Here is a 13,711-nt window from a genome sequence, read left to right as displayed (position 1 = left end):
TATATTCTTGATCATTAAAAAACTCTGACCGCAATAAATTCGTATTGGTAATTTCAAATTCATATTGAGGTCAACACCAAATAAATATAAATATTTTTAAAGTTATAAGTTAAAATGCGTTCCGATAATTTAATGGTTGTCATGGAATTTTACGAAATATCTGGAGCTAACTTCAAGCTATGTTATTTATATTAATTTAGCTAATAAGTAGCATTTCATTTAGTGTAACGCGTGATTTAGGTATATCACTTCTTAATTACCTATACCGATTTAACCCATTGACCACCGAGCAGCCAGATCCGCGAAACAATAGATTTTCTATTGTGTCTGTCATTCCGGGGGCTGAGGGATTAAGTAATTTTGGTTAATAATTGTTATCTTATAGAACATTGTTTTCGTTGGTACCCGGAAAATTTGCAGAAAATGCTTACACATAGGAAAATTGTGTGTTTCTTTGTCACCTTTACCGTTTCCCGTGGTTTTTTTTAACCCACGGGAAGCATTTTCTTAAATACAATTATTTATTATTAAACTACAATTGCTATTTAGACAGTTCCTTCAGCATCCCTTACCTCTTCCATCTACACATTAAAATAGAGCATACCTCCATCTACGAAAGCCGGTAACAGCTTCACAAAAGTCATAGCCGTATGAGTGCTCATGGGCGGTGGTTAATTTCATAAGGTGATTCTGCTCAGTTACTCGCGCTCTTATTGAAAAAAATGCGGCAAAAATAATAACGTTACCATTATTAATCTATACTAATATTATAAAGCTGATGAGTTTGTCACAGGTTAACGCGCTAATCTCAGGAACTAATGGTCCGATTTGAAAAATTCTTTCTGTGATAGATAGCCCATTCATCCAGGTAGACTATAGGCTATATATCATCACGCTAAGACCAACAGGAGCGGAGCCACGCGGGTCAAACCGCGAAGCGTATAGCTAGTTAAAAAAGAGTGCCAAAAAGAGTGGCAAAAAGAGTGGCAAAAAGAACATTACCATTATTAATCTAATACTTACCGTCGCGCCCCCCGCCCTAGGCTCCGCCGCCTCACCCCGCTCGCCGTCCACGCAAAAGTAGCACTTGTCCGCCGGCTTCCAATCCGCTGGCTCCGGCTCCACCTTCGGAGCAGCCGCGGGCCGCTTGATCAGACTCTCCAGGATGGAATTCCTGCCAACCTCCTCTGTCTCCTCCGCCTCGTTGATCTGCTGTATCGTTTTTATCTTGAGCGCGGGAGGGTGGTCGGTGGCAGGCATGGATTCGTCGTCGCTTGACTGATCGCCCTCTATTCGTTTTGGTATCAACGCATCTTGATACAATTTCCATTTTCTTCGACCCATCAACTCCTCCGCCACCCGTTCTAGACCTGGAATTCAATACAGAAATCATTAAAATACATCAATAATGTACTGTATATATTTACCTTGGAAATATAGAAAAACATGGAAAATAAAAAGTTAATACAAGTTAGAAAAAAGTCGTTGACGAGTTCTTAAATATGCATGAACCGTTTTCATGGCAATCATATAGCATAAAAAATATGCTTTTCAATAAGAATAATCAATTCACCGTTAAACAGAAAACTAAGTAAGTAAATATTATGTAACTATACAATTTTTTCAAGCCAAAAATAACAAATAGATCAGCCAATAAATACAACAAATTACAACAGAACGTAAATTAAAACTTTCTATCCATAAACGTCCACAGACTGGCTATCTATAAAGTTGTTTTCATCGATTATTAATTATCTGTATTTATTGGCGGCAATTGTCAAAATGTCAGATCTGGTTGAACGTAGGTATACGTGTGTGTATGACGTATGTGTGTGTATATACTATAATATGTATGTGTAATGTGTATGCATGCGTGTGTATGTGTGTGTATGATAGTGAGGCGACGGTCAAGGCTTAAATTACGATAATTCTTATAGAGATATCGATGTCTGGAAAATGATTGATCACTTTATACGACAGTTTGTAAAATATATCATTTAAAATCGATACTCGGACTCTCAATACATCATATCCAAATCATTTGACAGCTGTGTACAATGTATAATTCGATATAGAGCGTCTTGGATATAAAGAAACATAAGAAAATTTTAAATAATTTTATTTAAAGGAGCGTCACTTCTCTTTTAAATCAATTACAGAAAGATAACCAAAAACCTTTATCTGGTACTTAAAATCAATAACAAAGCATAATGGTAAAAAAAAAAAAAAAAAATTATGGCAGAAGACATAATTCAAAATATCCTCTCTGTCTATTATTTCAGATACTATTATAGAGGATTTACTAAAATTCAACAACGAAACGCCAAAATTTAGTTTATTGTATAGGTACTTAACATAAAATTTAGCGACACCCTGTGGCCTTAAGTGCTGATTTACACAGGGTCAGTAACTGACTACAAATTCGAGGCAAATCAGTGCTGACCCGAAAAAAAACTCTGTGTAAACAGATTTGAAGTCAGTACAGAGGCTTGAAGTCTAAGTAAACAGTTAAAGTCAGTCGCGGCGCCGAATTTCGGCGCCGCAACTGACTTGTCTACTGACCCTGTGTAAATCAGCACTAACATTTTAATGATCATATTTTAGAGCTAATGGAAGTAGGTAATTTCTACTCAACTTTCATAAAACGATTCGAAATAATTATTTTTATCGCGGTCATAATTCTAAGTTTCATTTGTAAGTATAATTAAAGCGTATTGTCAACATTTTTTGATAAATCTCATAGACAAAAATAAATTTACATAATAATAGTAAATGGGCAAAGTGAGTTTTAAAAAGAAATTAACGTTTATACTATTCCCATAATAGAAATGAGAAAAACAGCTTGATACGCTTTTAAAAGTAATATTGCTCAAACAACACAATTTTATTAATAGGTACATTGTTAATGAGGTAAATAAATCCGAAATAATGCTCTCTGTATATTTTATGTTTCTGTTTGGTTTATCAATAGGTACTTTGATGGATTTTTATTTTCTTCTTTTAAATGTTATTGGAAGCCTCTAATTAACATCAGCTTGACCAATATACCTCTTTTTGCACCTAGCCACTACACAGTAATCCTAACCCCTAACATTTTACCATAAACACATACAGATAACTGTCTACAACATAAAATTAATAGTTAATAATCGCATAGAAACAGGTAGCAGGTGATATGATGATTGCAGATCAATTACTGGGCATTCTGGGTTGTTTCCGCTAAATGTCATCAGAGCCATCTAGCGCAAAAACAAACATCTGCTGTGAACCTGTAGGTTTGCAACTCCTGTACGTAACTATTATAATGGGAATAAGTGTATAGAAAGTTTTAGTGTATTATTATAATTGTTTGTTTGTTTTAAAGTTTCAAGGTGAAAAAAACAGAGAAAAAATGCTTAAATAAAGAGATGGTTCTAATTTGTTGGCATATTTTGAAACATTGAATAGGTTGTTTGTCTATTTTAGGGCCAATTTTTCAATCCATGGTTAAAATTTATCCGTCCAATAAAGTATTACACGAACCTTTTAAAATGTAACCTGTAAACGTCCTACAGAGAATTAGAATACACTTTTGAAATGGTAGTTTAAACAAGGATTGAAAAATCAGCCCTGAGACGTCTTATGAAGGACGCATTGACGAATGCTACAAAAAGGAAACAGTTAGCTGCCTACTTACTAGAAAGTAAAAGGTGATTAAAGTTAAAAAATGAAAGCATTTTTTTAACAAATCATAATATATGTAAGTACTTATAAATCGTGAGATAGGATCGATTAGAACAAATTATTAATTACATTTAATTTTTATTGATTGATATTGTTTCTAACGAAAAACCTTTCATTCAATTTATACATTGAATTTCATCATAATTAAGTCATCCGGTGAAAGCATAAGACACAAGTTTTCTTCCACGTTTTTATTCAAAGATAGGTAGGTATTATAAAATAGAAATTAATAGAATTTTATATTAGAAACGATTTTACTCCGAAGAGGGACAATTCAATTAACTTTTTCTCGTCTTTGAGTTATTATTACTTAACACTAACAATAAAACTGAATGATTTTGGATAAAAATTAAACACCTATATACAACCTATACTATAGCTGCAGCCTGCAGTTGTTCAAATCGGACCAGCCGTTTCGGAGATTTGTTGAAACTCGAAACAAATAGACTATAACAATAAATATTTAAGAGCTTTCATTCCTAAACTGTTATAAAAACTAAAAAGCTACCTTTGATATCGGTGCTTAGCGTATAACTTCATACGGATTTTTACTTCCATCACAGGTAGGTACTTACTACCGCATAGACCTTCCCATAGTAAATTTACCTGATAAAAATTAGCTAAAAAGTGTATAAAACTGAAGCGCATTTTCACCACGATCATTTTCAATGCGTAAAGCGGTAAAGTAGGTCTATTAATTAGTCTTTTATCTCGAATTAGATCTAAACCCTAAACAATATAGGTATCTACTTATGTTAAATATGAACAAGCAAAGACTTTAAGCCCACAAAGGTTTTAACTTTTAAGGGAATAAACTCGAAATTAATATTATTTTCCGCTTTCGTAATTAAATCTTAGATTACCGGCCTTGAGTTTAAAATAGTCAATGATTAATAAAATGTATTATTGATACTAGATACTAATCTATAATCGGAAGTATTAATTACACATTTGAAACCTAATTAAGGCCCAGTTTCACCAAGCTCTGTTAGTTAGTTTAACACGTTGTTAACTCTTTTAACGGGACATCAATGTAAGAGAGTGTCCCACCATGACCTAATCGAGGTTTAGTTTCCTTAACACGGCATCATATTTAATTTCTGGCATAGAGGCTCTTTAAATTTTTAACAAGCGATTAGAAAAAATGATTTGATGTTTTCTTGCTGTCAAGATGGACTCTGCATACTATTTTTATTTTTGAAAATGAAGATGTGTTGGATGATTTGTATAATTTGGATTATATAGTGCGAACGCGACGGCCCAGAATTTATAAAGAGGTCGTCATTGTTTCGTAGAATATGATGATGTTGATTTTAGTACAAGATTTCGTTTATCAAAACAATCGGTTTTGGAAGTATTGCAATTAATTGAAGATAAACTCGAATAACCGTCGGATCTGTAAGTAAAACTATCTCGTGAGGTAATATTTATATTTATGTGCATAAAAGGTTCCTTCCTACATACTGTATTATTTTCAATTAAACCATAATAATCCTGTGAGTCATGTCAAATCTAGTATTGAATACCAATATAGGTACTTCAAATGTAAACTTCACCACTACTCAGGTAAGGCTCAGGCCTCCTCATGATTATGAAATGTACCTACTTATCTTAATTTTAAATTCTGTTTTAGGAATCAATCAGTTTCACCTACAGACCAACTGCTTATTGTAGTGCAGTGCAGTGATGGCTCAGTGGTGAAAAACATTGTGAGGAAACCGACTTATCATAAGATAGCGTGGTGGATAATGACCTGATCCCTTACCGTGTTTAACTACCAATCCCATGTCCCAGCAGTGAGAACGTATATGGGCTGACGATGATGATGATCCTAATTTAATTTAAATGTGACATTGTTATAGAAATATGTAATTTTTCATGTTAGTTACCTAAATAAATAAAACTTGTGTTTTTATAAAACATTTTTATTGTATCCTTAGATTGTACCTATCAACATCATTCAATAAATTGGTTATAACAACTAGATACTAGGTTATTACGAACAAGAATTTACTATTAATTTACTGCTTTCTTTTATCTTTGTCTTTATTTGTCTTGTTAATTGCTCTTCTAGTATGAGATATCTCTCCACTTTCGTTCGGACTCCGAATTTTTTTTCGTAATTTCAACCAGATCCAGTTTACCTTCTACCAAGTGAAATTGAACCGCGATTTTTCTTCAACATTATTGTATTTATTCAACTCAAAATAAAATTAAAATAACACAAGAAAAATCACAACAAAACAATCTCCAAATAACATCAAATATTTGTAACCATGGTAACGACCAAATCGTTTGACATATAAACCAGTAAACGTAAAAGTTACTACATGATTATTAAATTTTATACTGTATCAGAACATCTCGATTTAGTCGAATTACCAAACATAGAACAAATAGCCATAGTGTGCGAAACTATGGCATTGTCAACTATGACATTTTGTTTCGGGCGGTTTAAAATACGAATGAATGATTCGTGAGTCGCTCAGTTAAAGGTCGATTTGATAAACGGCTGTTAGATTTCCTTCTTGGGACCTGAAGAGTTGACAACGATGTTAAAATACATGTTTATTTTGAAGCTCGATTAATAATTAATCTCTGATTTAGAAAATATTGGTGAAATCGGGTCTAAGTTGTTTCCTTTGTATAATAATTTATTTCTTTATGAATGAACTCTTTATATCGTAATCCATCATTCAATGACAATCAAAATTACTATACCATTTAGGGCTGATTTTTCAATCCTTGGTTAAAATTTATTCATCGAATACAAAGAAAAAAAAATTAAACTACCATATCAAAAATGTAGGTATTCTAATTGTCCCCGTATTTGAAAGTTTACAGGTAACATTTTAAAATGTTCGTGTAATACTTTATTGGACGGATAAATTTTAACCAGGGATTGAAAAATCGGCCCTTAAAGTTTTGTATTAAAAACCTTTAAACTTAGGGCCCTTAGTAGGTGAACACGGAAAAATGGACTGTTTTCTATGAGCTATAATTGAAAATATTGAGGTTTTTTCGCACTGAAATTTCTAATATGTAGGTATTACAGAACGTATGTGTGATGGGATGACTGTTTCCAAAACACGATTGGAAAAATTTTGCTCGATAAAAAAAATCCTGAAGTTACCTCTAAAATATCATATAAATGCTCATTACAACCGTATTTTACGATAATAATTCGTATAAAATCACAAGTACATAGGCATTTACCTTCTCGATTTCGTGACTGTTTTAGATTTAGAAAATACTAAATATTTTCATTCACTTTTTGATAAAAATGTGAATGGCGCTTACGATTTTTAGTTTCGAGCACGTTGATTCCATACTAAACGCGGAACCCCTCACCGCTTACCTCAGGCCCGAATAGCTGAATTTTCGCTGACCGCCTAACCCAAGGGGGGTTACTATAAAACTAGGTAACTATAAAAATCCTAAAGATCAATAGGTAGAGTCATCTCGGAGTTAAGGAACTAAAAATAACATTTACACGAGCAGTTGTTTTTATGTTTGTGAATTTGTTATAACTCAAAAACTACGCACATATATTTAGATAATTATTTTTCACTAGGTAGCTTCATTGTTTCTTTCTTTATGTCTTAATTAATCCGGCACATATCTATACTTAATATTTTAACGAGGAAAGGTTTGTATGTACCTGTATACATATGTATAGTTTTCACGCATAAACTACTATCGATTATAATGAAATTTAGCACACATATTATAGAGGGTAACTTGGATTAACACATAGGATAGGTTTTATCCCTGAAATCCCAAGAAAACGGGAACTATGCGGGTTTTCCTTTGAAAACGCGGGCGAAGACAAGATATTACGATTAAAATTATTTCAATTAAACTTGCTATTAAAAAAATGAGAAGCTTTATTATTCGACAATCCTGACACAATTTTAAGTTTCTGTAAGTACATACATAACGAAATGAAATTAAAAAGAAGAATAATTATAACATTCGGTATAGAGATAAAATTCGCACGCGAAATTTTCATAGTAAAAATTATTTTTTGGGTCAAGGTGTATATTCGTTTTTATGATTCTGAACATGATGTATGTACTGGCTATTAAATTTATGCTTTTATGAAATAAATTTGAAACGCATGTTTAAAAATTTCGTGTTTATTTTTAATTTTTACTTTGCTAAAAATTGAGATAAAGACGAAAGTATGAGCCTATAAATATATTTTTAATGAATGCATGTTCATGAATTCTAATTGTAAATAAATTCAAGATTGGTCGAGTAGTTTTTGGAGTGTAACAAACAAACAAAAAACAAATATTCCCTCTACATAATTATCTACGGTAGAAAACCTTACACATTACCTTCAACACCATGATTATTGATAACTTAAAAAAATATCTATAGGCAGTTTTATCTATGATTATATATTAAAAAAACAATAAATTAGAGTTTTAACAATATAAACAAGCTAAAACACATATACATATTTGAAGCATTAAAACCTCAAATACATTTACAAAAAAAAATTGACACTGGCAGCCCACAAAAAAAAGGTAAACTTCCCGCCAATTTCACCAATCACGTCGAATCTTCGTCGAATATTCAAAACGTAAAAAGCACAAATATGTACTGATGCGAGACACCCACTATATTGTAATTAGATGGAGCAACGACCTCTTATGGTGTATAGTAAAAAATAATTACATACAAGGTGAATGCTACTGCACATTTGCGGAGATCACTTGATGGTTGTCTTGACGTTTCATGTTACTAATGTTGTCTTGATGGTGTAATCATTAGTTAAAAAAAGAATAAGGAATTGTCAATAGGAAAGCTTTCGGCTGGTAAAGAGTTTTCAAAATAACTCGATACGTTTTTGAGTTCATCGAAAATACGCACTATGAAAAATAAAAATGGATCTTTTTTAATATAATCTGTGATTGAAGAAATAAACTGAGATTAATTAACATTTCTTTAGAACTGGATAAAGGGTATGAAAAATTATTAATTTAAGAATGTAATACTATTTTTATTTAGTCCTAATAATATTATGTTGAGATTTGCGAAAAATATACGTACCTACTAGGTACCTATATTATTATTGTAGGTACATAAAATTATAGACCAATCATTATATTTAGAATTTATTAGAAGAATAAGAATTTATTCTACAATTACCATAGATATACCTATTAATGACATTTTAACTCTGTGAATTCACATTTGAATACACAATTTTACTTACATGTTATTTTTAATAAGTGTTCCTATCTTGATATGTTTATCATAATCGGTCGAAAAAACTATTTAAAAACACAGGAGTGCGTTGTTAAATAAATGTTTTTATTTTTAAATGTATTTAACGGTAGGTATACCTTATTGAAAGTAAGTAATGTAATGTAATGATAGTTTTCTGCACGTTATTGACGATTACCTTATCTGTATTCACTGCCAAGCATCATTAAAATCCGTTCAGTAATTTTTGCGTGAGTTTTTTTTTCATATGTGTTATAAATACGAGGATTAGTATAGAATAAATAAAATAAATAGTAAAAATCTTTATGACATAATTATACAGGTCAAAATAATGATTCCTTCGGCTCCAAGTTTAAAACTGTGTCTCAGGAGCCAGAGGCTTCTCCCAATATTATGTCTATAAACTAAACAAGCTCTAAAAACATTACCTACGCAGTTTCACACCTAAGTACCTATAGGTAATACATATTGTACTTATTAAATTCTTTAGTTCAAAATATCAATAACTTTAAACTCTCAAGGCTCTATTTTGGCAAGACAATTTATCGATTCAATAAGGAAATTACATTTCACCTCGACTTTTAAACCTTTAGGTAAGTGCGGAAATAATAAATTTTAAAAACCAAAAATGTATGGCTTATTATTTTTTTTAATAATGTTAAGGTGAAGGGTTGTGACATTTTTTTTTATTGAAGTTATAGGTACTTCTTTTGGCGCGATGGAGAAAAATGATGAGAGTGAATTTTTACGATGCGCGCGCACCGACACCTAAATTTAACCGCATGAAGTTAGTTCTAGGTGGTATGAAAATTGATAACTATGTTCAAGTTGTATATTGTAGTATTTTTTTTCATACGACAAAGAAGTATAACTTCTAACGCGTGTAGGTACATAAGTACACACATTCTTTTTTTGTCGATGTAGGGAAGCGCTTGACCACTATCTCGCCTGATGTGGTCTAAGATGGAACGCGCTTCCCTTGAAGGTACCTCTTCACTCTACGCTAGTTTCTCTATAATTTGAAAATTATCTGTTAATAATGTCCATAGAAACTATGGCTTGATGTTTGCTCTATGTTTACATAAGATTGGCTGCCTGGATCTGGATGAAAATTTAAATAAAGATAGATTATAGTCTGGATTAGCATAGGTACATAGATATTAATATAAGTGACTTACCTAGTGATAAGTGATACTTGTAGTTTCGTAGCATCCGCTAAAGATTAGATGTCTATAGGTAATTAGGTAGCGCAAATATCATCAATGTTATTTCTAATAATAAATCCTGTGTTCATCTTAAAGTGCAATGTAGGTTCTCCTAAAAATAAAATTTGGAATTTTGGTGTAAAAACCGACCATAACAACACTATTTGTATTTTAAGTTAGGTTTGAACTTTAAAAAAAAAGTTTCAACACAATATAGTTACATAGGTATCATTTATAATAATTCATACATATTTAATAAAGAGATAAAGTACCTACATTATTTAAATGTCTGTAACAAATACTCTTAAATGAAGAAAAAATAATTAATGTCGTTTAGAAAATCCTATCTATAAAAATCCATAAACATCACATCACAGCCCATAAGCGGAGCGGTTTGAAAATAAGCCAAGCCATTTTATACATAAGGCTGATAATTTATTGTCAAAATAACAACACAAAGGACATGAGTACGTGCGCTGCGAACTGATTGGTTAAAACTGCGATTAGACCGCTCAAGGTCGCTGACTCAACTTAAGTGGATAAGTCATGAGAGGTAGCGATATTGATTTAGTTTTTACAACTGTTTAAACATTAGGTAAGTTGATTAAACTCTACAATAGGTTTGAATTTTTAAGAGTTATTTTGGTTTCGTATCAATGTAATAGAGAACATAACATAATTATTAAGGTCTGATAAATAACAACCTTATTATTTATTAACTTTGTTTATTGTTTTATATTTATACAAAATTCTAAACAAAATAAAATTTAATTATTTAAGTATGAAAAAATTACCGACACAACAACAATATGTAATATCCAAATTGTTTTTTTCAGAAATAAATCTATTCATTCATTCATTCATTGAAAATTGAAATATAGTGGTGACTAAACGACATATTATTTCCCTCTAACACTCCTCCACACTACCATCTTAACTAATCAACCAACACGCTACATTATCTTAACGTATGATTCTCAAATTACTCCTGTAGAGCAAGGCTAGTCGATAAGTTAATAACCTTCACAAAGCATACTAAATCCAAACCATTAATATATATTCCAACTTATACTCCTGTACACTACCATCTTAAACAGTAACATTCTCTTAACGTATGATTCTCAAATTACCAACTAAGCTAATCTTTTGTCACAAAGGGCCCGCGAGCCGCGAACCGAGCCACCTCAGAGCGTCGCGGCCATTGTCTTTTGTACATTAAGTAGTACTTATTTCAGTTTTTTTTTATAATTCTCCCTTTGTACAGCTCTTTGAGATCCTTTTTGCGCGAAATGCTATTTTTTATGTTTAAACGCGGGTGGTTTTTGTGCTGGTTTATTGTTTGACGTTTGGGTAGTTGAATATTATGAGAAAATTGCGTAAAATGAAGAAAATTGTAATGTAATTATAAATATATTTCATTAATGTTACGATAGCTGTGTTGAACTGACCTCTTGTAATCAATGTTTCAGCAGATTTTTTAATAGGTAAGTTACTAGTACATAAGTTAATTTTAACTAAAATTTATAAAATAAACAAAATAAGTGATACTGATATGCGTTTTACTTTTTACTTCATATCTGAAATGTGTACACCACACTGACTATATTCAGAATAATAATTAATGTTAAAATTATATCATGTAGTACCTACTTACGTATGTACCTAGTTTGGTAGTTTTAGTGAAAACTTCGCTGCTCATATTAGTAATTAAAACCATGTCCTAAATGGAATCTTATTAGATTGGGATCACTTGCTGTACATATGCTAATTATTTCAATGTAAACAGGGCTTGTTTATTATGACAGAAGACCTATACCCTGTATATTGTTACTTGTGTTAACATTAGGCTTGAAAATGTGTTATAACGACATCTATATTACAGCGTTAGGACAGAAATAACTAAATAAGACAACTCGCTTCATAATTAAAATCTAAAAATCAAATATAATTGAAGAATAGATAAGAGGACCAGATTAAAGGACAGATGAATGATAAATGATCTACCAAAAATTGACATTCAGCTCCTGTCAGTTTTATAAACATTTTTAAACCTATGCCTGTTTTTATAATAATTTTAAACCGCTCTCGCTCATAACTTGTGCCACAAACAAATGATTCAACACGGAAACAACTAGTGTCCTTGTTTGGCACATCTCAAATATGCATAGAATTGCGCCATTACGAACATTTAATTATCATTATTAAGTAATGCCCTTCTGGGGTATAATTTTTTTAGATTTATGGCAATATACCATTCTTGGAGATCTGAGAATTACTCGCGTGATTGAGTTGTGAAATTGTGTTTTTTAATCTCTTTGTTTGAAGCATTTTTTGCCTTTTTCATTGTTTTTGTGTTATTGGAAGGCGTTTGATTTTTATTTAAGGTGTTGAGAATTTATTTCATGTAAGCTCCACTTATTGTTGCTCTAGCAAGACTCTTTAGAGCTAGTTTATGATATAACAAGTGTGTTTTATGATTAAGTTACTTTGCCTATATTGTCTAAGTAGATGTAATTGATTCATAAAATACAAACATAGGTGCATAACTATTCGAAAATTAATTTATTCTCATCTTCTTCTGCTTTATTCGCTATTAATTTAGAATATCGATATAAGTAATGTCTGTTGAAATAGTAAATAACTATTCTAGCTGTCTACGTAAATCCATCAAGTCTTTTTTTTTAATTAGGACAAAACTTGCTTATAAAATAATTAATTCATATTAGAGATAAATGGAGAGACATTTTTATGGTATTAACGCAAGCCTCAATTTAAAAATTAAAATTACAGTTTACCTGTGACATAGTTAAGATAAAATAAGGGATTACAATGCGACTATTTTGAGCAATGCTCGAATAGTGAGCCCACGACTTTAAATCAAAGCCAAGGCCGGCCGGATGCTGCGCCATCTTGAAATATCAGCTGTTTAAGATCCTCTATACCTTATGAGATAACGGTTTATAGGGAGGAACAACCTTTTCACTGTAAACAATATTTACTGAAGAACAATTTGTTTGTTTGATTGAGACAATCTCAAGATATCCTCGTTCCGATTGAAAATGATTTCCAAACTGTATAATAAAATCATCAAAAGAAATAAACTTTGCAAAAATGAGATTATTTTGAGAGTAGACAACAGAGATTTAACACTAACAAATGAGATCTTCTTAGTGACAAATGGAATGAAACAGATCGGATAAATTCGCCGAAATGATTGGAATTGTATGCCATCATTAATTAATTCTTATTTATAGATGTTCCTGTTATATTTGAAGAACAATGAAAAAGCTTTCAAGTTTAATTAAAAAGCGATTGATGGCCCTTAACGTGTTTCAAAATTCAAATCTGAATCATAAACATTATAAATAAGCTAATTTCTGTTGGATAGATTCCTCAATAAATAAAATAAAGTGATGATGAACCTGAACGTACCTACTTCTAATTCCAATCAAAACTATCTAAATACCACAAATACCAATCAACATCAAAAACAATTCGTATAACAATCAAACTAATTGCACAAAATAATCACACGAGAACAAATT

The 13,711-nt window shown here is 31.4% G+C and overlaps 1 protein-coding gene across 1 annotated transcript in view; it reads right to left on the bottom strand.

Annotated features, from left to right (window-relative positions):
- The window catches only part of LOC123702617 (mushroom body large-type Kenyon cell-specific protein 1), a 193,124-nt gene that overhangs the window by 44,211 nt on the left and 135,202 nt on the right, over positions 1–13,711 (bottom strand). The window contains exon 3 of the mRNA XM_045650377.1: positions 1,024–1,370. Coding sequence (XP_045506333.1) covers positions 1,024–1,370 — 347 coding nt within the window. The remainder of the gene's footprint in view (positions 1–1,023; positions 1,371–13,711) is intronic.

This window comes from Colias croceus, chromosome 24 (genome assembly GCF_905220415.1).
Source record: "Colias croceus chromosome 24, ilColCroc2.1".
Classification (NCBI taxonomy): domain Eukaryota; kingdom Metazoa; phylum Arthropoda; class Insecta; order Lepidoptera; family Pieridae; genus Colias; species Colias croceus.
Note: the sequence above shows the minus strand (reverse complement) of the source record. Positions and strands in the feature narration are given on the sequence as shown.